This window comes from Lithobates pipiens, unplaced genomic scaffold, assembly GCF_037356315.1.
Source record: "Lithobates pipiens isolate NorthernLeopardFrog02 unplaced genomic scaffold, aLitPip1_a1.2 Scaffold_16, whole genome shotgun sequence".
Classification (NCBI taxonomy): domain Eukaryota; kingdom Metazoa; phylum Chordata; class Amphibia; order Anura; family Ranidae; genus Lithobates; species Lithobates pipiens.
This window is the reverse complement of record NW_027507748.1, coordinates 14,330,351-14,355,556: the sequence shown is the minus strand read 5'-3', so window position 1 is coordinate 14,355,556 and position 25,206 is coordinate 14,330,351. Positions and strand designations below refer to the sequence as shown.

General features: G+C 46.1%; 1 protein-coding gene across 1 annotated transcript in view; it reads left to right on the top strand.

Moving 5' to 3' along the window:
* The window catches only part of HGD (homogentisate 1,2-dioxygenase), an 87,190-nt gene extending 64,046 nt beyond the window's left edge, over positions 1-23,144 (top strand). The window contains exons 13-14 of the mRNA XM_077479599.1: positions 17,483-17,664; positions 22,686-23,144. Of these exons, the coding sequence (XP_077335725.1) occupies positions 17,483-17,664; positions 22,686-22,874 (371 nt within the window). The 3' untranslated portion in view covers positions 22,875-23,144. The remainder of the gene's footprint in view (positions 1-17,482; positions 17,665-22,685) is intronic.
* The last annotated feature ends 2,062 nt before the right edge of the window (positions 23,145-25,206 follow it).

The window sequence follows — 25,206 nt, the reverse complement described above, 5'->3', positions numbered from 1 at the left end:
AGGGACCACCACATGGGGGACAGATTTAGGGACCACATCACTAGAGGGGACAGAATCTGAAGCAACAGATGGAACTGACACAGGAGGGACAGACTCAGGGACCACATTACCAAGGGAAACAGAACCTGAAACAGATGGAACAGACACAGGAGGGACAGACTCAGGGACCACATTACCAGGGGAAACAGAACCTGAAACAGATGGAACAGACACAGGAGGGACAACAACAGTTACAGCGGCCTCATCCTCCTTATCCAGCCTCTGCAGCTCAGCCTCCAATCCTGGCAGGTTATGTAAAGCCTCTGGACACTTACTGTAAGGATGGCCAAGCTGTTGGCACAGATTGCACCGAATTTGGGTACAATCCTTTGCCAAATGGTCCAGACCCTGGCATAGCGAACACTTTTTACGCGTGCAGGTAGAGGCAAAATGGCCCTTTTCACCACATTTATTGCAGACTTTGGGCTGTCCCTGGTAAAATATAGTCAGCCGATCTCTTCCCAGGAAAGCTGAACAGGGCAGATGTTGGACTACATTGCCCAGCACCCCCAGTTTTAGTGACACCGTCCAGGCCCCTGTCCATATCCCATGTTCATCCAGGACCTTCCGCAGTGGAGTGAGGACCTCACCATATCGGCGTAGCCATACTATCAAATCAGCCTCTGGTATGGATTCGTTGCGCACCAGGATGGTCACCGATTTTATCAGAGGCTGCCTGGAAATCACTTTTGGCACCAAACCACTCCACTGCGAAAGGCCCCGGCACCTCCTATGTCGCTCCCAAAATAAATCCAACCCCTCAGGTTTAACAAAAGATAAATCAAACTCATAACTCCCCACTGGGCAAATCAAAGCAAAAATATCCACAGCTTTAAACCCCATTTCCAAAATCAACTCTGCCACCCTCCCCCTCACTGGTGGGGTCCCCTCCCCCTCCCACTTGAACTGAACCACATTCCTCCTCCTATACCCACCACCAAACCCCCCTATATTGTGACCACCAATATTTACAGCATTCCCCCCACCCTCCTTGGTGCGACTCCCCACAACAGACGCATAACTCCCCATATTCCTCCCAGCAGAAGAGATATTTGTGTGTTTTGAACTGTCTGAGACATCTTTAGCAGATATCGATTGTACAGATTTGGTCTGTACAATCGATGAGTCTTTCCTCTGAGCAGAGAGAGAAATGTCATTTTTGTTTTTCCCAGCAGTATTAACCCCTTCACCATCACCCACCACATTCATTGTTTTATCATGACTGTCATTGTCAATACTTGCTGGTATATTCACATGTCCTGCAGTCTTCCCAGCAGTGTCAGTTCCCACTGCTGTGCTGGTGGAATCTTCAGCTGGCCTGTTCTCTTCCATCAGGACAGGACTTTCTGCAGAGGACAGTGCAGGCTGGACTGACACATCCATGGCTTCCATTGCACATGGTGCAGTATTCTGATCCCCTCCCCCACCAGCATCAATCAGCTCTGCTGGAACACAGAGAGGCTCAGGTGAGGCAATCACACTGCAGGTGTCAGACACAGTGTGTGAAACACATGCAGCAAACGTGGTAGTGGAACTACAGGTCTCAGCACATGCAGGTGCAGCAACATCCATACTCAGGGGGTTTGGTGCAGGTTTATCCTCATTCCCTGGCTGATTCTTCTGAACATCCTCCGGGACCTCTGATGGATTATCAGACATTACAAGCTTGTCTCCTCTCAGGGGGGATTCCATCCGCTGGATGAAAGCCAGGGTGCCATTCTCACTCTCAACCCCCTGGCTGGTTGCCGCCGGCGATTCCAAGGCCTTACATGGGGGGAGAGGAGCAGAGGCAGATGGACCCGGGTCATCCATTACCTGAGGCTGATCCACTGAACACGCTGAGGACTGGCTGACAAACCTTCTCTCGTTTTCAAACTTTTCTTTAAATGCTCCACTTTTTTCTTTTAGTTTTCCCAACAATAGAGTTTGCTGCTTTACTTTTTCCTCTAATTCCTGTAGCTCAGGCTTCATGGCGGTGCGATTCTTACTCCAGGCCTGGAAGTATTTGGCTTTGAAGTTTTTAAGCTCCACTCTCAAAACTTTAAGTTTCTCCTCCGCTCTTCCAATCGCCCTAAAGCGATTAACAACCTTAAGGCTGAAAACGCTGGCATCCATACCAGGGCCCGGACCCACAGACAGATCCTCCACCTCCTCCTCACTGGGACCCGTGTCATCAGGGGGATCCATCCCAGGGCCTCCCCCAGGATCAGGCATTATTCCTGGGCCGAGCTAGCAGGCAAGGCCCAGGCTTGAAAAATGGGTGGTTCTCACAGAGAGCTCTTTGGGTGTGTCCTCCTCCTCCTTCCCACTGATCACCAATGTAAGGGACATTCTTCCCACTGATCACCAATGTAAGGGACATTCTTCCCACTGATCACCAATGTAAGGAACATTCTTCTCACTGATCACCAATGTAAGAAACATTCTTCCCACTGATCACCAATGTAAGGAACATTCTTCTCACTGATCACCAATGTAAGGAACATTCTTCCCACTGATCACCAATGTAAGGAACATTCTTCTCACTGATCACCAATGTAAGGAACATTCTTCTCACTGATCACCAATGTAAGGAACATTCTTCCCACTGATCACCAATGTAAGGGACATTCTTCTCACTGATCACCAATGTAAGGAGCATTCTTCTCACTGATCACCAATGTAAGGAACATTCTTCTCACTGATCACCAATGTAAGGAACATTCTTCTCACTGATCACCAATGTAAGGGACATTCTTCTCACTGATCACCAATGTAAGGAACATTCTTCTCACTGATCACCAATGTAAGGAACATTCTTCTCACTGATCACCAATGTAAGGAACATTCTTCTCACTGATCACCAATGTAAGGAACATTCTTCTCACTGATCACCAATGTAAGGAACATTCTTCTCACTGATCACCAATGTAAGGAACATTCTTCTCACTGATCACCAATGTAAGGAACATTCTTCCCACTGACCACCAATGTAAGGAACATTCTTCCCACTGACCACCAATGTAAGAAACATTCTTCCCACTGATCACCAATGTAAGGAACATTCTTCCCACTGATCACCAATGTAAGGAACATTCTTCCCACTGATCACCAATGTAAGGAACATTCTTCTCACTGATCACCAATGTAAGGAACATTCTTCTCACTGATCACCAATGTAAGGAACATTCTTCTCACTGATCACCAATGTAAGAAACATTCTTCCCACTGATCACCAATGTAAGGAACATTCTTCTCACTGATCACCAATGTAAGAAACATTCTTCCCACTGATCACCAATGTAAGGAACATTCTTCTCACTGATCACCAATGTAAGGGACATTCTTCCCACTGATCACCAATGTAAGAAACATTCTTCTCACTGATCACCAATGTAAGGAACATTCTTCTCACTGATCACCAATGTAAGGAACATTCTTCCCACTGATCACCAATGTAAGGGACATTCTTCCCACTGATCACCAATGTAAGGGACATTCTTCCCACTGATCACCAATGTAAGGAACATTCTTCTCACTGATCACCAATGTAAGAAACATTCTTCCCACTGATCACCAATGTAAGGAACATTCTTCCCACTGATCACCAATGTAAGGAACATTCTTCTCACTGATCACCAATGTAAGGAACATTCTTCTCACTGATCACCAATGTAAGGAACATTCTTCCCACTGATCACCAATGTAAGGGACATTCTTCTCACTGATCACCAATGTAAGGAGCATTCTTCTCACTGATCACCAATGTAAGGAACATTCTTCTCACTGATCACCAATGTAAGGAACATTCTTCTCACTGATCACCAATGTAAGGGACATTCTTCTCACTGATCACCAATGTAAGGAACATTCTTCTCACTGATCACCAATGTAAGGAACATTCTTCTCACTGATCACCAATGTAAGGAACATTCTTCTCACTGATCACCAATGTAAGGAACATTCTTCCCAATTTTTCTTTATTAAAAGTCTTGCAATCATTAAGCATAAAATCACAATATATAAATATACATAAATATATACATATTTACATAAATTAAAATGAATATAGCAAAACTGCTCTCAAACCAAAAAAAAAAAAAAAAAAACACTTTACAGCAATAACATAAATCCTATTACGACTCACACCATTACACCAGACATCAAACTTGTGAGGTTAAGAAACAAACCTGTACCCATTATGCATGCAGCCCTTCTTCAAAAAGAAGATACTAACCAAAAAAAGCTAAGGGAGTGAAAGAACCAGAAAAAGAAAAGAGCTCCTCACCCAGAGATGGGCAGTTCACCAAAGGCAAGTCTGATATTCCTCCACGCCCTTATCCAGACTGCCCGAGGCTCCCTGCCCTTCTCAAGACCCCGAATTTTCCCAACCTCACCCAGAATATCGTGCACCACCACCTCAACAGAGAGGACTTTCTTCCGCAGGGTAATCTGGCACCGTGCATTCCATGTGAAGTAACGGACAACTATACTAACTAAAAACAGTGTATCCAAATCAAAATCCCAGTGAGTCGGGAATGCCCCATACACCCACTCCGCATAACTCATGCGATAGAAAAAGGGGATGCCTAGAGCCCTCCCCACCCTTTTATACACCTCTATGTTAAAGGGACACTGGAGCAAAAAGTGGTCCATAGACTCCACTTTACCAACACACTCCGCTCTAGGACAATCCCGATCATCCACAGGGCGATGCTTCAAGTTCCCTCTCACATAGAGCCTTCCATGGAAGGCGAGCCAGGCTTGATCCCTAAACTTCAAGGGGATTCTTTCTAAATTGATTAAACGCAACCCTTCCCTCATTACAGAGCCTGGGCAATCCCTTAAGGCCAGTGACACACTGAAAGCAGAGCCCAAAATCCTCTTCTCCAGAAGCTTCCTGGGGAGGGACTTGATATCCTCCACTGTCACCTGCCACTGCCGAAGTATTTTCAGACACGGGGCAACATAAGCCGGGAGCTTGCCATGTCGGACTCTCAGACTTTTCACTGGCCCGCCATCTTCCCAGGATCACAGAAAAGGCCTAAAACAAGATTGAAAAATACCCACCCATCCCGGCGGGTTCTCTGCTAGCATGTTACCAAGATTGTACTTTAAAAACAGCAGAGAAAAGAAAACTATTGGGTTGACCATTCCTAGGCCACCCTCCCGCCTAGACAGGTAAGTTACATTGCGTTTGATCAGGTTCAGCCTACTTCCCCATAACAGTTGGAAAAAGCAGCTGTACACCCTTGCATAGAGAGATACTGGCAAGATACAGACGAAGCTGACATATAAAAAAATTGGGACCAGGTACGTTTTGATCAAGTCAACCCTCTCCCTCAATGAAAGCTTCCATTTCTTCCAACTTGCTACTTTGGCATTGGCACACACCAACCTGCTTTCCCAATTTCGATGACCATAGTCACCAGGACCAAATTTGATGCCCAACACTTTAATTTCCTGCTGGGGCTCTGGGAAGGCATCCGGAAGTTCGAAGCTTTCACCTTCCTCACCCATCCAGAAAACTTCACTCTTTTCATGGTTGACTTTAGAACCAGAAGCCTCCGTGTACTGCTCTATCATAGAGACCACCTCCTGCGCCTCCTCTGTTCCAGAGACAATAACAGACACATCATCGGCATAGGCCACGACCTTCAAAGGTGGCACACCAGCAATGCCCAAAGGCACCCCGCACAAAGATCCACTCTCTAGCCTTTTTATGAAGGGGTCGATTGCGAATACATATAACAGGGGGCTCAGAGGACATCCCTGGCGCACACCAGAGCCAACCTCAAAAGGCCGTCCAACCCAACCATTAACCAGTGGGAAGCTCTCAGCCCCTTTATATAATGCCTTCAGCCAATCTATAAACCTCCCCTGCAGGCCGTATCTACCAAGTAGCAAATACAGGTACTCGTGATTGACTCTATCAAAAGCCTTCGCCTGATCCAATGCCAGCAAGTACTTTCTCCATCCAGCAGCCCTGCATCGTTCCAAAGCCTCCCGGACAGCTAAAACCGCTGAAAAGGTACTTCTACCTTGGACCGAGCAGTGCTGATGACTGGACAACAAATCGCCTGCCACTGACGACAAGCGCCAAAAAAGAATCTTCGCCAAGATCTTTCTATCAACATTGAGAAGACTGATGGGGCGCCAGTTCTCAATCATTGAGGGGTCTTTACCTTTTGACAGAAGAATCACAGCGGATTGCCTCATGGAGGGAGGGAGCGAACTCTCTTCTAGACAGCTGTTATAAACCTCCGCTAAAAAGGGAGCCAGAATGGACTTAAAACACTTGTAGAATACAGCTGTCAACCCATCTGGCCCAGGCGATTTTTTGGTAGCCAGCTTCTCTATAGCATGGACTACCTCATCCACTGAAATTGGTTCTGTCAAATCCATCAAAGGCAATGTACCATTTCCCAATCCTGGAGTAGAATCCAGAAAGCTTTCCATCTTGTCCCGACAAAGGTCCTTTCTTCCCAGAAGGTCTGCATAATATGATCTGAAGATCTCCAGGATCCCTGATCTGGACTTCACCAGGGAACCCGTACTATCCCTCAGGCCTATGACCGTCTTAACTGCTATGCCTTGCTTACAGCTCTGGTAAGGATCAGGCGAGTGATATTTTCCATAATCCCTCTCCAGAACCAAGGAGGCATGCCGGTCGTATTGACACTTTCTAAGAAGAAACTTCACCTCAGAGATCTCCCCTGGATCTCCTCTATACGAGACAAGACGATCAAGCTTCCTCCGCAAATGCTGGTAGGCAATGTACGTACCAAGCTGCTTCTTCTTACTTATGGCCTTGAAAAGTCCAATCGCCCTTTGTTTCACAAGTTCCCACCACTCTGACTTACTGCTGCAAAAGTCCAGAATAGAAACCTGTGCCTGGAAAAAATCCTCAAAGGATTGTCTTACCTCTACGTCTTCCAGGAGAGCTGAATTCAGTTTCCAGGTACCCCTTCCCCTGGGTGGAGTGTCCGAGGCATTCAGAGTCACAGACAGCATACAGTGGTCAGAGAACTCCACCGCCCTCAACTCAGGAGCCGAGAAAGCAGAGTTCTCCTTTAAAAAAAAACCTATCTATTCTACTCTGACTATTCCCTCTCTGAAATGTGAATCCCGTGCTGCCAGGGCAGTGCTTAATATGCACATCTACCAGGCCTGCTTGTCTCACCATATCTCTAAGAAAAACGCTATTGTACGCCAGCCTGTCTATGGAGCCTCTCCTGTCTTCAGGCCTAATTATGGTGTTAAAATCACCTCCAAAGACAACCTGCTGGGACGTAAAAAGGAAGGGCTTGATCTCTGTGAGGAGGCATTTCCTGCCCCATCTTGACTGCGGTCCATAGATATTAATCAGGCGCAGGTCCTGCCCCCTAACAGAGACGTCCAAGACCATGCATCTCCCAATCTCTACCTCAATTACCCGCCGGCACGTTACCATATCGGTTTTAAAAAGGACCGCAACTCCGCTGCAGGGCTCTGCCGCAAGAGACCAAAAGGAGGGACCACATCTCCACTCCCTTTTTGCTAGATGGACATCGGCCAAAGTATTGAGCCAGGTCTCTTGCAAAAATAAAATCTCGGCATCAAACTCGCTGAGCAAAAATAAGGCAATATCACGAGCTCTTGCAGATTTCATGCTGGCGACATTAATGGTCGCCACCTTTATCGGAGTGGGAACTGCCATCAGGATGATTGGGGTAGTCGTTTCTTAACCTTTGCCCCACTCTCATCACCAGAAACAGCTCTCTTCAAACTATGTGACTCCCCCTCATCCATGGATGATAAAGAAAAAGATAAATCAGACATCCCATCACCTGACAAAACTGAAAAGGTGTTGCCAAGAGGAACCCCTCCTGGGTCCGACTCTGAGGAAGAAATTAACACCTTATTTGTCTTCCTCTTCTTCTTTTTCTTCCTCCTAAACGTCTCCCACCCCTCATCATCCGAATCCCCCCCAACAGAGGGTGAGACATGGGATATGGACACCCTTCCATCAGCCCCACCCCCATCCAGCACCCCCACATTCCCCTGACCACGTTTGCGCTGCCGAGGGACAGGGACTGGAGGCTGAGAAGGAAGATCCGCTAAACCTGCCCCCCCAGCAGCCTCCGCTAGTCTGGAGGATCTACGTACAGCAGGAATAGGGACAACCACATGGGGGACAGACTTAGGGACCACATCACTAGAGGGAACAGAATCTGAAGCAACAGATGGAACTGACACAGGAGGAACAGAACCTAAAACAGATGGAACAGACACAGGAGGGACAGACTCAGGGACCACATTACCAGGGGAAACAGAACCTGAAACAGATGGAACTGACACAGGAGGGACAACAACAGTTACAGCGGCCTCATCCTCCTTATCCAGCCTCTGCAGCTCAGCCTCCAATCCTGGCAGGTTATGTAAAGCCTCTGGACACTTACTGTAAGGATGGCCAAGCCTTTGGCACAGATTGCACCGAATTTGGGTACAATCTTTTGCCAAATGGTCCAGACCCTGGCATAGCGAACACTTTTTACGGGTGCAGGTAGAGGCAAAATGGCCCTTTTCACCACATTTATTGCAGACTTTGGGCTGTCCCTGGTAGAAAATAGTCAGCCGATCTCTTCCCAGAAAAGCTGAACAGGGCAGATGTTGGACTACATTGCCCAGCACCCCCAGTTTTAGTGACACCGTCCAGGCCCCTGTCCATATCCCATGTTCATCCAGGACCTTCCGCAGTGGAGTGAGGACCTCACCATATCGGCGTAGCCATACTATCAAATCAGCCTCTGGTATGGATTCGTTGCGCACCAGGATGGTCACCGATTTTATCAGGGGCTGCCTGGAAATAACCTTTGGCACCAAACCACTCCACTGCGAAAGGCCCTGGCACCTCCTATGTCGCTCCCAAAATAAGTCCAACCCCTCAGGTTTTACAAAAGATAAATCAAATTCATAACTCCCCACTGGGCAAATCAAAGCAAAAATATCCACAGCTTTAAACCCCATTTCCAAAATCAACTCAGCCACCCTCCCCCTCACTGGTGGGGTCCCCTCCCCCTCCCACTTGAACTGAACCACATTCCTCCTCCTATACCCACCACCAAACCCCCCTATATTGTGACCACCAATATTTACAGCATTCCCCCCACCCTCCTTGGTGCGACTCCCCACAACAGACGCATAACTCCCCATATTCCTCCCAGCAGAAGAGATATTTGTGTGTTTTGAACTGTCTGAGACATCTTTAGCAGATATCGATTGTACAGATTTGGTCTGTACAATCGATGAGTCTTTCCTCTGAGCAGAGAGAGAAATGTCATTTTTGTTTTTCCCAGCAGTATTAACCCCTCCACCATCACCACCACCCACCACATTCATTGTTTTATCATGACTGTCATTGTTAATACTTGCTGGTATATTCACATGTCCTGCAGTCTTCCCAGCAGTGTCAGTTCCCACTGCTGTGCTGGTGGAATCTTCAGCTGGCCTGTTCTCTTCCAACAGGACAGGACTTTCTGCAGAGGACAGTGCAGGCTGGACTGACACATCCATGGCTTCCATTGCACATGGTGCAGTATTCTGATCCCCTCCCCCACCAGCATCAATCAGCTCTGCTGGAACACAGAGAGGCTCAGGTGAGGCAATCACATTGCAGGTGTCAGACACAGTGTGTGAAACACATGCAGCAAATGTGGTAGTGGAACTACAGGTCTCAGCACATGCAGGTGCAGCAACATCCATGTTCAGGGGATTTGGTGCAGGTTCATCCTCATTCCCTGGCTGATTTTTCTGAACATCCTCCGGGACCTCTGATGGATTATCAGACATTACAAGCTTGTCTCCTCTCAGGGGGGATTCCATCCGCTGGATGAAGGTCAGGGTGCCATTCTCACTCTCAACCCCCTGGCTGGTTGCCGCCGGCGACTCCAAGGCCTTACATGGGGGGAGAGGAGCAGAGGCAGATGGACCCGGGTCATCCATATGCTGAGGCTGATCCACTGAACATGCTGAGGACTGGCTGACAAATCTCCTCTCATTTTCAAACTTTTCTTTAAATGCTCCACTTTTTTCTTTTAGTTTTCCCAACAATAAAGTTTGCTGCTTTACTTTTTCCTCTAATTCCTGTAGCTCAGGCTTCATGGCGGTGCGATTCTTACTCCAGGCCTAGAAGTATTTGGCTTTAAAGTTCTTAAGCTCCGCTCTCAAAACCTTCAGCTTCTCCTCCGCTCTCCCAATCGCCCTAAAGCGATTAACAACCTTAAGGCTGAAGACATGGCATCCATACCAGGGCCCGGACCCACAGACAGATCCTCCACCTCCTCCTCACTGGGACCCGTGTCATCAGGGGGATCCATCTCAGGGCCTCCCCCAGGATCAGGCATTATTCCTGGGCCAAGCTAGCAGGCAAGGCCCAGGCTTGAAAAATGGGTGGTTCTCACAGAGAGCTCTTTGGGTGTGTCCTCCTCCTCCTTCCCACTGATCACCAATATAAGGAACATTCTTCCCACTGATCACCAATGTAAGGAACATTCTTCTCACTGATCACCAATGTAAGGAACATTCTTCCCACTGATCACCAATGTAAGGAACATTCTTCCCACTGATCACCAATGTAAGGAACATTCTTCTCACTGATCACCAATGTAAGGAACATTCTTCTCACTGATCACCAATGTCTCCTCACAATTGTCCTCCACTCCACCTTCCATCACGCCAAGCTCACGTTTTTCTGCAAAAAGGCAGGCTTCCGTGAGCCTAATGTTCGAGCGTAAAAAAATGATGACACCGGATAACCCTTTTGCCCAATGGTTGACGGCTGGCTTGTCAGAACTGAAAGCCCGCCAACTACTGCCATATAAACTGGTGGACTCGGAGGCCTTTCGCAAATTTGTGGCCATTGGAACACCACAATGGAAGGTCCCAGGAAGGAAGTATTTCTCAGAGAAGGGCATCCCAGAGCTATATGGCCATGTTCAGCGGCAAGTGAATGTATCTCTGGCACACAGTGTCGGTGCCAAGATACATCTGACCACAGACACGTGGTCTAGCAAACACGGGCAGGGAAGGTATATCACTTTTACTGCCCACTGGGTGAACCTTCTGACGGCCGTCAAGCATGTAACCCGTGGCACCCGTGTAGATTTGGTTTTACCGCCACGGATTGCATGCAGGCTTGACTCTTCTTCTCCTCCTCCTCCTACTCCATCCTCCTCCCTCTCCTTCTCAGCTGACTCCTCCTTTTCCGCTGCTAGCATCTCTTCCGCTGCGCTGCCCAAGCTCCCCAGAACCTATTCGACATGCCAGGTGAGACGTTGCCATGCCATGCTGCGTCTGTTGTGCCTGGAAGCCAAGAGCCACACTGGCCCGGCACTCCTTTCAGCTTTGCGTTCACAGGCAGATCAGTGGCTAACACCGCTCAATTTGACAGTTGGAAAAGTGGTGTGTGACAACGGTGCCAATCTGCTTAGCGCATTGAATCAGGGCAAAATCACGCACGTGCCATGCATGGCACACGTCTTAAACTTGGTCGCGCAGCGATTCGTTGTTAAATACCCTGGAATCCAGGACATCATTTGGCAGGCAAGGAAAATCTCGACCCATTTCAGAAGATCTTACACGGCCATGGCTCGCCTTGCTGACACAATCTGCCGGTCAGGCGTCTTATTTGCGATTGCCCGACGCGATGGAACTCAACCTTCTATATGCTTGATAGGCTGCTCCAGCAGAAACGTGCAGTTAACGTCTACCTGTATGAACTCTGCGGCAGAACCGGTTCTGGGGAGCTGGGTTTTTTTTCACCGCGCCAGTGGCTGCTCACGCATGCAGACTTCTGCGCCCATTTGAGGAGATCACCAAACTGGTCAGTCGCAGCCATGGCGCCATCAGTGACATGGTACCTTATGCCGTCTTTATGGAGCGTGCATTGCGTCGTTTCATTGATCAAGCTGTGGAGGAGCAGGAGCGGGAAGATGAGGAAGTCGCAATGCTGGAGGAATTCCCAGGGGGGGCTACTCTATCTGAGACAAGTCAACAACAGGAGTCTGAAGAGGAGTCAGAGGAGGATGGTGCCGGGGCGGATGAGGAGGAGCAAGAAGAGCATGCTTTAAACCTTTATGGGATCCCTGCTGTGCGTGGATGGGGAGAGGAGAATGAAGAGGACGACATTATCCTGGATGATGAGCAGGAGCCAGGCCACCACACCGCTTCCACTTTAGTGCAAATGGGGGCCTTCATGCTCCAGTGTTTTAATAGGGACCCCCGTATAAAAAGCATAAGGGTCAAGGACCAGTATTGGGTGGCAACGTACTTAGACCCCCGGTACAAACACAAAATGGCGGAAATGTTACCGCCGTCGCAGAGGGCTGTCAGAATGCAGCACTTCCAGGCCTTGCTTCGAGAAATGCTGCATTCTGCTTTTGCGTGCGCTGGCAGAGGAGCAATTCCCACTCCCAGAGAAGGAGTTGCGGGTACCAATCCAACAGCGCCTGCAAGAAGAGGCCGGTTTGAAGATGTGTTGGTGACTTCGGATATGAGGTCATTCTTTCAGCCAACCCATCGACAGGTGTCATCCGGATCCAGCATCAGGGAACGCCTAGACCGTCAGGTGTCCGACTACATCGGGTTAACGGCCGATGTGGACGCTCTGAGGAGTGATGAACCCCTGGACTACTGGGTGGGCAGGCTTGACCTCTGGCCAGAGCTTGCCCAATTTGCAATCGAACTGTTGGCTTGCCCCTCATCCAGTGTCCTGTCCGAAAGGACGTTCAGAGCAGCAGGGGGGATCGTGACCGATACTCGCCTAGCTCACGACAGTGTTAACTACCTCACATTTCTAAAAATTAATGAGGCATGGATCTCGGAGGAATTCAACACATGTGACCAGTAGACCATGTATATGTCTATAAACAATTTTTTTAATCGAGCACACAGACCTTCTTTCTTAATTTGGCTCACTTCCTTGTCCAAAAAAAGCCCACCGTACTATATGCCCGTACCCTCCTCTTTGAAGAGGTTGAGCGGTGTCATATTTCTACTGGGGCTGCTTATTATGAGGGGCTCCCACCATCCCTGTGCTGTGCTGACTTCCTCCTGGGGCTGTACCTCTGCTGTGCATATTTTGAGGTGCTCCCACCATCCCTGTGCTATGCTCATTATGAGGGGCTCCCACCATCCCTGTGCTGTGCTGACTTCCTCCTGGGGCTGTACCTCTGCTGTGCATAATTTTAGGTGCTCCCACCATCCCTGTGCTATGCTCATTATGAGGGGCTCCCACCATCCCTGTGCTATGCTGACTTCCTCCTGGGGCTGCTTACGGTGCAGGTGTCAGTGCTGTATATCACGGTGCTGATGTCAGTGCTCTCTGTCACGGTGCTGCTGTCAGTGCTGTATATCACGGTGCTGGTGTGAGTGCTTTATGTCACGGTGCTGATCTCAGTGCTCTCTATCACGGTGCTGCTGTCAGTGCTGTATATCACGGTGCTGGTGTGAGTGCTTTATGTCACACTGCTGATGTCAGTGCTCTCTATCACGGTGCTGCTGTCAGTGCTGTATATCACGGTGCTGGTGTGAGTGCTTTATGTCACGCTGCGGATGTCAGTGCTCTCTATCACGGTGCTGCTTTCAGTGCTGTATATCACGGTGCTGGTGTGAGTGCTTTATGTCACGCTGCTGTCAGTGCTCTCTATCACGGTGCTGCTGTCAGTGCTGTATATCACGGTGCTGGTGTGAGTGCTTTATGTCACGCTGCTGATGTCAGTGCTCTCTATCACGGTGCTGCTGTCAGTGCTGTATATCACGGTGCTGGTGTGAGTGCTTTATGTCACGCTGCTGATGTCAGTGCTCTCTATCACGGTGCTGCTGTCAGTGCTGTATATCACGGTGCTGGTGTGAGTGCTTTATGTCACGCTGCTGATGTCGGTGCTCTCTATCACGGTGCTGCTGTCAGTGCTGTATATCATGGTGCTGGTGTTAGTGCTTTATGTCACGCTGCTGATGTCAGTGCTCTCTATCACGGTGCTGTTGTCAGATGACTCTATCACGGTGCAGGTGTCATTGCTGTATGTCACGCTGTATGTCACGCTGCTGATGTCAGTGCTCTGTATCACGGTGCTGCTGTCAGATGACTCTATCACGGTGCAGGTGTCATTGCTGTATGTGACGCTGCTGGTGATCATCTCCTGCACCCTCTTCTTTGCCTACCCTGGTCCTCGACCTTCCCTCTCCTCCATTGCCTTCATGCGCTCCACAGTCCTGAATTGTCACAACAATTTCCTATATAAAAAAAGAATGCTTGTAGTTGTCGATCCCAGATTCACCTCATACATGTGTTATGTCATTGGCCATGTGGTGAGACTATGTTTGCACAGCTAATAATTATTTTGTGGCTGCAAATTTGACCTATAGGTTTGCGAAGTTCGCCTCCCATTGAAGTCAATGGGGCCCGCCGCGAACGTTCCGGTTCGCAAACTATCGGCCGCGTTCGCGGTCCGCGTTCGCGAAACGTCCCATCGGAAGTTCGTCCATCACTACTGATCACCAATGTAAGGAACATTCTTCCCACTGATCACCAATGTAAGGAACATTCTTCCCACTGATCACCAATGTAAGGAACATTCTTCCCACTGATCACCAATGTAAGGAACATTCTTCCCACTGATCACCAATGTAAGGAACATTCTTCCCACTGATCACCAATGTAAGGAACATTCTTCTCACTGATCACCAATGTAAGGAACATTCTTCTCACTGATCACCAATGTAAGGAACATTCTTCCCACTGATCACCAATGTAAGGAACATTCTTCTCACTGATCACCAATGTAAGGAACATTCTTCCCACTGATCACCAATGTAAGGAACATTCTTCTCACTGATCACCAATGTAAGGAACATTCTTCCCACTGATCACCAATGTAAGGAACATTCTTCTCACTGATCACCAATGTAAGGAACATTCTTCTCACTGATCACCAATGTAAGGAGCATTCTTCTCACTGATCACCAATGTAAGGAACATTCTTCTCACTGATCACCAATGTAAGGGACATTCTTCTCACTGATCACCAATGTAAGGAACATTCTTCTCCACTGATCACCAATGTAAGGAACATTCTTCTCACTGATCACCAATGTAAGGAACATTCTTCCCACTGATCACCAATGTAAGGAACATTCTTCTCACTGATCACCAATGTAAGGAACATTCTTCCCACTGATCACCAATGTAAGGAACATTCTTCTCACTGATCACCAATGTAAGGGACATTCTTCTCACTGATCACCAATGTAAGGAACATTCTTCTCCACTGATCACCAATGTAAGGAACATTCTTCTCACTGATCACCAATGTAAGGAACATTCTTCTCACTGATCACCAATGTAAGGAACATTCTTCTCACTGATCACCAATGTAAGGAACATTCTTCTCACTGATCACCAATGTAAGGAACATTCTTCCCACTGATCACCAATGTAAGGAACATTCTTACCACTGACCAGTGGCGGCCGGTCCATAATTTCAAAAAATAAATAAATATTTAAAATGGCCCCTTTAGGAACAAAAAAAAAAAAGTCAGTTAACAAAGTGCACTGTGGCGCGGGACACTAAGGGAAGCGCAACGTCAATGCAATCACAAGATTGCAGACATGGCGCTTCATTTGTGGGCATTTAACCCGCCTTGTGGCGCAATACAAAACGCTGAGTAGCTTCCGCTCGTAAAATCACTGTGATTCTACGGGCGGGAGCATTGTTGTTCAAATCTAGACATTTCGGGTTTAGTGAATCAGACGAAAGCCGGAAGTGACATCGGCAGCTCCGTTCTTCAGCTAGAGCGAAGCTGCAGGAAGGGACGGGTTCAACTTCATAAAGGCTGGAGGTGCTGTGTGACTTCTGCCACTGAAGTCAGCCTGTGTGAGTGTGTGTACTTTATAAAGTGGCAGCTCTGTGCTTACAACCCTCTATCAGGGGGTTACATCATAAAAATCACTTGTGCCCAGAGCACCTATGGAAGGCAGCCCTCTGCCCATGCTGTGTACTGCAATGAGGGCTGATTTACAAAGCATCGGTATAAAGAGAAAGGATTGGAATTCATTTCCGGGCTGGCTACTTTTATGTCGATTGGTGCAGGATCCCCTATATTGGATATTTTGCTCACTGTCCCCTGTCTCGGGGGAAAATGGCTGGGATACAGCCTAGTGAGTCCTAGAGAGTGTAAGCTGGAGAGCCGACTGGTCGGTACCTGGGCACAGGTGATAGGGCATGGCAAACCCTGGCAGGATTAGAAGGACAGCTAAGAATGTATTAATAACACAGCTTCATGCTCTGTCCTGTGATGCTGGGGCTATATACTCTGTCCTGTGATGCTGGGGCTATATACTCTGTCCTGTGATGCTGGGGCTATATACTCTGTCCTGTGATGCTGAGCTGTATACCCTTGACACTATGAGTGGAATACAGGGGTAGGAGTGGGTGGATTCTATAAGGGGTGTGGCTTATGAGAAGTGGGGCGGGCCAACCGGGAAGGGGAGGGGTCTGGCGCCCCCCCCCCCCCATCCTAAAACTTCACCAGCCGCCACTGCCACTGACCACAAATGTAAGGAACTCAACCAGAATTCCTTCAAAAGGTGCTAAGGGTTCCTTCAGCTACAAACAGTTTCTGAGTCTCAGATAAGCAACCCCCTGACACTAATGACCTTATCTATATGTAAGCAGCATTCTTCCCACTGGCCACCAGTGTAATGGGGCTCTTCTTTCACTGACTTCCACCAATCACAAGTCAAGAGGGCTCTTCTTTAATAACCACCAATGTAAGCATTGCACTGACCACCAATGTAGGGGGCATCTTTACTCTGACCATTATAGTTAGCAGGCATTATTATACCATGAGCTATAGATATAGTTATTATCGCCAGGGGTTGCCAGAGATTAAAGATTATTTCAAGGGGTCCTTTGTGTTAAAATGGTTGAGAAAGGCATCTCTAACTCTTTGTAGGAATACCCTGTACACCTCCTTATGTGTTATGCATATGAAGAGGAGGTGGGGGTGTCCATATCAGGAGAAAAGTCTAGGATGGCAATTGGCAAGGCTGCTCCTCCATAGATACAATACTGTGAATGAACGTTGTCTCCCTAAGACAGGAAGTGTGTTAATATCAGAACTTTGCCCTGGTGTCACTGGGATAGGAAGTGATTTAAAATCTCTCCAGTGGGGACACACCTGGGTAAATGTACACTCTTCCCCCCTAAAAGAAATAAACGTTTTGTTGGTACAACATCCGGCCTTGGTCCTGTCCAGTCATCCAGGGGCCAGGTACGACAGGCAAAGAGGACCTGTCACACCATGGAACTGTTATAGGACCACCAAGTTCTTCTGTGGGATTATCGTGGTACCTGGGTGTGGACATCCTTCTTGATTCTGCATTTCGAAGATGGTGGTTAACTTTTGTCTCCTTTATCGTCAGGGAATTGTATGAGCGAGTTTATGGGGCTGATTAAGGGTCACTACGAAGCAAAGGAGGAGGGATTCCAGCCAGGTGGGGGCAGCCTGCACAGCGCCATGACACCTCACGGGCCGGACTACGAGTGCTTCGAGAAGGCCAGCAACGCTAAACTGGAGCCTGAGCGGGTGGCTGAGGGGACGATGGTAAGCCGGTCATCTGGTGCTGCATAGAAAGCAATTAGTTAATAATTGTATTAAAAAAAAAAAAATATATATATATATATATATATATATATATATAAAAAATATATATATATGTGTATATATATATATATGAATATATATATATATATATATATATATATATATATATATATATATATATATAATATATATTTATTCATATATATATATATATATATATATACAGTGGTGTGAAAAAGTGTTTGCCCCCTTCCTCATTTCCTGTTCCTTTGCATGTTTGTCACACTTAAGTGTTTCGGAACATCAAACCAATTTAAACAATAGTCAAGGACAACACAAGTAAACACAAAATGCAATTTGTAAATGAAGGGGTTTATTATTAAAGGTGAAAAAAAATCCAAACCATCATGGCCCTGTGTGAAAAAGTGATTGCCCCCCTTGTTAAAACATACTATAACTGTGGTTGTCCACACCTGAGTTCAATTTCTCTAGCCACACCCAGGCCTGATTATTGCCACACCTGTTCACAATCAAGGCATCACTTAAATAGGAGCTGCTTGACACAGTAAGGTCCACCAGAAGATCCTTAAAAGCTACACATCATGCCGAGACCCAAAGAAATTCAGGAACAATTGAGAAAGAAAGTAATTGAGATCTATCAGTCTGGAAAGGGTTATAAAGCCATTTCCAAAGCTTTGGGAATCCAGCGAACCACAGTGAGAGCCATTATCCACAAATGGCGAAGACATGGAACAGTGGTGAACCTTCCCAGGAGTGGCCGGCCGCCCAAAATTACCCCAAGAGCGCAGCGAAGACTCATCCAAGAGGTCACAAAAGACCCCACAACAACGTCCAAGGAACTGCAGGCCTCACTTGCCTCAGTTAAGGTCAGCGTTCATGCCTCCACCATCAGGAAAAGACTGGGCAAAAATGGCCTGCATGGCAGAGTTCCAAGGAGAAAACCACTGCTGAGCAAAAAGAACATCAAAGCTCGTCTCAATTTCTCCACAACACATCTTGATGATCCCCAAGACTTTTGGGACAACATTCTGTGGACCGATGAGACAAAAGTGGAACTCTTTGGAAGGTGTGTGTCCAAGTATATCTGGCGTAGAAGGAACACTGCATTTCAGAAAAAGAACATTATACCAACAGTAAAATATGGTGGTGGTAGTGTGATGGTCTGGGGCTGTTTTGCTGCTTCAGGACCTGGAAGACTTGCCGTGATAAAAGGAACTATGAATTCTGCTGTCTACCAAGAGATCCTGAAGGAGAATGTCCGACCATCTGTTCGTGTACTCAAGCTGAAACCAACTTGGGTTCTGCAGCAGGACAATGATCCTAAACACACCAGCAAGTCCACCACCGAATGGCAGAAGAAAAACAAAATGAAGACTTTGGAGTGGCCTAGCCAAAGTCCTGACCTGAATCCTATTGAGATGTTGTGGTATGACCTTAAAAAGGCCGTTCATGCTCGAAAACCCTCTAATGTAACTGAATTAGGACAATTCTGCAAAGATGAGTGGGCCAAAATTCCTCCAGGACGCTGTAAAAAGCCTCATTGCACGTTATCGCAAACGCTTGGTTGCAGTTGTTGCTGCTAAGGGTGGCCCAACCAGTTATTAGGTTTAGGGGGCAATCACTTTTTCACACAGGGCCATGATGGTTTGGATTTTTTTTCACCTTTAATAATAAACCCCTTCATTTACAAATTGCATTTTGTGTTTACTTGTGTTGTCCTTGAATATTGTTTAAATTGGTTTGATGTTCCGAAACACTTAAGTGTGACAAACATGCAAAGGAACAGGAAATGAGGAAGGGGGCAAACACTTTTTCACACCACTGTATATATATATATATATATATATATATATATATTTATTTATATATATATATATATATATATATATATATTTATTTATATATATATATATATATATATATAAATATATATATATATATATATTTATTTATATATATATATATATATATATTTATAAATAAATATATAAATATATATATATATATGAATAAATATAATATATATATATATATATATATATATATATATATATATATATATATATATATAAAAATATATATATATATATATATATATATATATATATATATATACATATAAAAATGTGTATATATACAGTGCTGTGAAAAAGTATTTGCCCCCTTCCTGATTTTTTTTTATTTTTTTGCATATTTCTCATGCTTACATGATTCAGATCATCAAACAAATTTTAATATTTCGCAAAGATAACCCGAGTAAATCCAAGATGCATTTTTTTAATTATTATTTCATTTATTAAGAGAAATAAGCTGTTCAAACCTGCCTGGCCTTATGTGAAAAAATAATCGCCCCCTCCCCCACGCTGAATCATGAATAAACTGGGATTAACCACCATTTCTTGGAAAGCCGAGTTAAACTTCACTTGCCACGCCCAGGCCTGATTACTGCCAGACCTGTTGAATCAAAAACAAATCACCTAAATAGAAGCTGTCTGACAAAGTGAAGCACGCTAACAGATCACAAAAAGCCACACATCATGCCACAATCGAAAGAAATTCAAGAACAGATGTGAAACAAAGTCACTGACCTGTATCAGTCTGGAAAGCCATTTCTAAGGCTTTGGAACTCCAGCGAAACACGGTGAGAGCCATTATCCACAAATGGAGAAAACTTGGAAGAGTGGTGAACCTTCCCAGGAGTGACCGGCCAACCAAAATGACTCCAAGAGCACAACGACGACTCATCCAGGAGGTCATAAAAGAACCCAGAACAACATCTAAAGAACTGCAGGCCTCGCTTGCCTCAGGTAAGGTCAGTGCTGATGATTCAACAATAAGAAAGAGACTGGGGAAAAATGGCGTCCATGGGAGAGTTCCAAGGCCAAAGCAACTGCTGACCAAAAAGAACACAAAGGCTCATCTCACATTTACCAAAAAACATCTCAATTATCCCCAAGACTTTTAGGCAAATATTCTGTGGACTGATGAGAAAATGTTACTCTTTGGAAGGTGTGCGTCCCGTAACATCCGGCATAAAACGAATACATTTCATAACAAGAACATCATCCCAACAGTGAGACATGGTGGTGGTAGCGTGATGGTCTGGGGCTGCTTTGCAGCTTCAGGACCTGGACGACTGACCATGATTGATGGAACCATGAATTCTGAGCTCTACCAGAGAATCCTGAAGGCGAACGTCCGGCCATCAGTTCATGACCTCAAGCTCAAGTGGACTTGGGTTATGCAGCAGGACAATGATCCGAAACACAACAGCAAGTCCACCTCCAAATGGTTCAAACAAAGTAAACTTTAGGTTTTGGAGTGGCCTAGTCAAAGCACGGACTTAAATCCAATTGAGATGCTGTATCATGACCTTACACAGGGCGTTCATCCTGGGAAACCCTCCAATGTGGCTGAATTAAAACAATTCTGCAAAGATGAGTGTGCCAAAATTCCTCCACAGCCATGTGAAAGACTCATTGCCAGTTATCGCAAACGCTTGATTGCAGTTGTTGCAGCCAAGGGTGGCCCAACCAGTTATTAGGTTTAGGGGGCAATTACTTTTTCACATAGAGCCAGGCAGGTTTGGACAGCTTTTTTTGCTTTAATAAATGAAACCCTCATTTAAAAACTGCATTTTGTATTTCCTCGGGTTATCTTTGTGTGATAATAAAATGAGTTTGATGATCTGAGTCATTTAAGTGTGACAAATATGTGCAAAAAAAATAAAAAATCAGGAAGGGGGCAAATACTTTTTCACAGCATTGTGTGTGTGTATGTATGTATGTGTATATATATATATATATATATATATATGTGTGTGTGTGTGTGTGTGTGTGTGTGTGTGTATATATATATATATATATATATGTATGTATGTATGTATGTATGTATATATATATATATATATATATATATATGTACGTGTGTGTGTATATATATATATATATATATATATATATATATATATATATGTGTATGTATATATATGTGTATATATATATATATATGTGTGTGTGTGTGTGTATATATGTGTGTGTGTGTGTATATGTATATATATATAATGTATATGTGTATGCATGTATATGTGTGTGTGTGTATACACACACACACAATGCTGTGAAAAAGTATTTGCCCCCTTCCTGATTTTTTTGCGCATATTTGTCACACTTAAATTACTCAGATTATCAAACTCATTTTATTATGGGGTGTACTGACTTTTGTTGCCAGCGGTTTAGACATTAATGGCTGTGTGTTGAGTTATTTTGAGGGGACAGGAAATTTACAATGTTATACAAGCTGTACACTCACTACTTTACATTGTAGACAAAGTGTAATTTCTTCAGTGTTGTCACATGAAAAAATAGAAGAAAATATTTGCAAAAATGTGAGGGGTGTACTTACTTTTGCAAGATACTATATATACACATACATACATATATGATTCTGATTCCTCTTGTATTGAATTGTATTGTAACTGTACTGTTTGCTCTTGCGTTGTAGAATGCTGTGCACACTGTTGCCGCTACAAAAATCCTGTATAATTATATTAATATATTAATAACTACAGGGGGGGGGGCATGAGACAATGCTTTGAGACTATATTACTTCATAGATCCGGAAAAAAATACATAAAGGGGTCAATGTAATTTATAAAAATGGCCTTCAACATTGGCACAGGCACAATGAATACCTGTATTGATCGTCGGCTCCATCTAGTGGTCATAAGGCAGTATTTTTTTTATGACTAAGGAGTATCAGGAAAATACTACCTTATGGCCACTAGATGGAGCTGTCAAATAGAGGAAATAATCATATTACAAACAATATGCTGATAATTCATTGCGCCTGTGCGAATGCTTAAGACAGCTGCACGGCAATTTATTAAAGTAAGAATACACACGCAGACAATGTTTGATTGTCCCTGAATTCAGCTTTATTATACTGATCAGCTGAACACAGATCAGTGTATAATATTATCGCTTCTCTCCCCTCCACAGGCATTCATGTTTGAGTCTTCGCTGAGCATGGCCGTCACCCGCTGGGGGCTGGAGACCTGCAACCGTCTGGATAAAGAGTATTACCGCTGCTGGGAGCCCCTCCGCAGCCACTTCACCCCCCACACCGGAGAGCAAGAAGCGACCGCCGCCCCTGCCCCCGCCTCAGCTATGTCACTTGAAGTCATATAAAGACAGTCCTGTTATATTCTCGAAAACATTACAATGTAATTTTAAACCAATGTACGGTGGTGTCACAATCCCTGGCTATACAGTGCGGTAGAGGTGGAATGAATGGCTGAACACAATTAGAAACACTGTAGCAAATAAAAGTCTTCTCATATGTATTTAGCTCCGGAGTTCAGCTAATGTGATATGGGATCTTACAGCACAGAATTCCTAGTGTTTGTTCCTTTGTATCATTTCTGACTTCTTATAAAATATAATAAAAATTAATCAGGACTACCAGAGTCAGTGTGAGTGACTGGACTGAATCTGCAGGTGTGCGGTAATGGTGGGAACCCCTCATAATGGGCACAGCGGGTGTACAGACCTGGGAACTCAGTACAGGGATGGTGGGAACTCCTCATAATGGGCACAGACCTGGGAACTCAGCACAGGGATGGTGGGAACCCTTCATAATGGGCACAGCGGGTGTACAGACCCGGGAACTCAGCACAGGGATGGTGGGAACCCTTCATAATGGGCACAGCGGGTGTACAGACCTGGGAACTCAGCACAGGGATGGTGGGAACCCTTCATAATGGGCACAGCGGGTGTACAGACCCGGGAACTCGGCACAGGGATGGTGGGAACCCCTCATAATGGGCACAGCGGATGTACAGACCTGGGAACTCAGTACAGGGATGGTGGGAACTCCTCATAATGGGCACAGACCTGGGAACTCAGCACAGGGATGGTGGAAATCCCTCATAATGGGCACATCAGGTGTACAGAATGGGGAACTCAAGACAAGGATGGTGAGAACCCGTCATCATGGGCACAGCAGGTGCACAGACCTAGGAACTCAGCACAGGGATGGTGAGAACCCCTCATAATGGGCACAGACCTAGGAACTCAGCACAGGGATGGTGAGAACCCCTCATAATGGGCACAGCGGGTGTACAGACCCGGGAACTCAGCACAGGGATGGTGAGAACCCCTCATAATGGGCACAGCGGGTGTACAGACCCGGGAACTCAGCACAGGGATGGTGGGAACCCCTTATAATGGGCTCCCAGGTAGGTTTTCAGAGTTATTCAGCTGGGAACGTTTGTCTTAACCTCTTCACCACCAGAGGTCACCAAAGCTGAGATGTCCAGATCATATTCTTCTGTGTCACCTTTTTGAATTCCATCCACAGTCTATTGTTTCAAAACTGAACTGTTCTTTAAAAGCTGTCTAAAAAATGTTTAAAACTGAACTCTCTATTCCTCAACAGCCCTAAAGCTATAAATCTACTTTGTGTGCAAAACATGTCTCAGATGTCACCTTGTGAAAGTAATGGTGACACAATCACTGTGCTGTACATAGCCTGTGCAGGAAGCAAAGCAGAGCTCTGGGAGGGGCCCGACGGGGCTCCATCCTCTACAGGCGGCCTGCAGGAAGCTACAGGAGGGGGGCGGAGACACGACCAGCTCCCCCTGCACAAGGAGAGAGAGCAGCAACGATCGGTCTTTATCACAGGAAGTATCGCACTGGATTGCATCACATGACCAACAGATTTAGATGATATTTGCTTATCTCATCTGCTTGCTTCTTCCCACGTCAACCATGTTGTGACCCCAATCCTTCCAAGATTCTGCTTTGTATGCCTGACCCCCTTAAAGTGTCGCTAAATCCGCATTCAAAATTACAAAAAAAAAAAAAAAAAACGATCAATTAATGGAGTTCATACTCCATTGCTACGAGATTCGTTTTCTGTATACGGCAAAAAGCCTGGTTGATCCCGCTGCTCTATATCTCCCCCCTTCTGTCCGTGTCCCCAAATCAGTTATGGATTTTGCAGAGCAGTGTTGGCAGTTCTGCACATGCTCAGTCATCAGTGAGTTTCTATGCTGAGCATTTCCTCCCAATCACATCTGAGCAGCCCATGTGACTATAGTCACACATGTGGTAGACGTGCCCCTGCCGGGGTGGCCATTGAGAGTAGGCGTGCCCCTACGTCGGTGGTCATTGAGGGTACAAGTGCCCCTACGTTGGTGGTCAGCGAGGGTACAAGTGCCCCTACGTTGGTGGTCAGCGAGGGTACAAGTGCCCCTACGTTGGTGGTCAGCGAGGGTACAAGTGCCCCTACGTTGGTGGTCAGCGAGGGCACAAGTGCCCTTATGTCTATGGTCCGTGAGATAAGAGGTGCCCCTACGGTCGGTGGTCAGTGGGGGTACTAGTGCCCCTGCGTCGGTGGTCAGTGGGGGTACTAGTGCCCCTGCGTCGGTGGTCAGTGGGGGGTACTAGTGCCCCTGCGTCGGTGGTCAGTGGGGGTACTAGTGCCCCTGTGTCGGTGGTCAGTGCGGGTACAAATGCC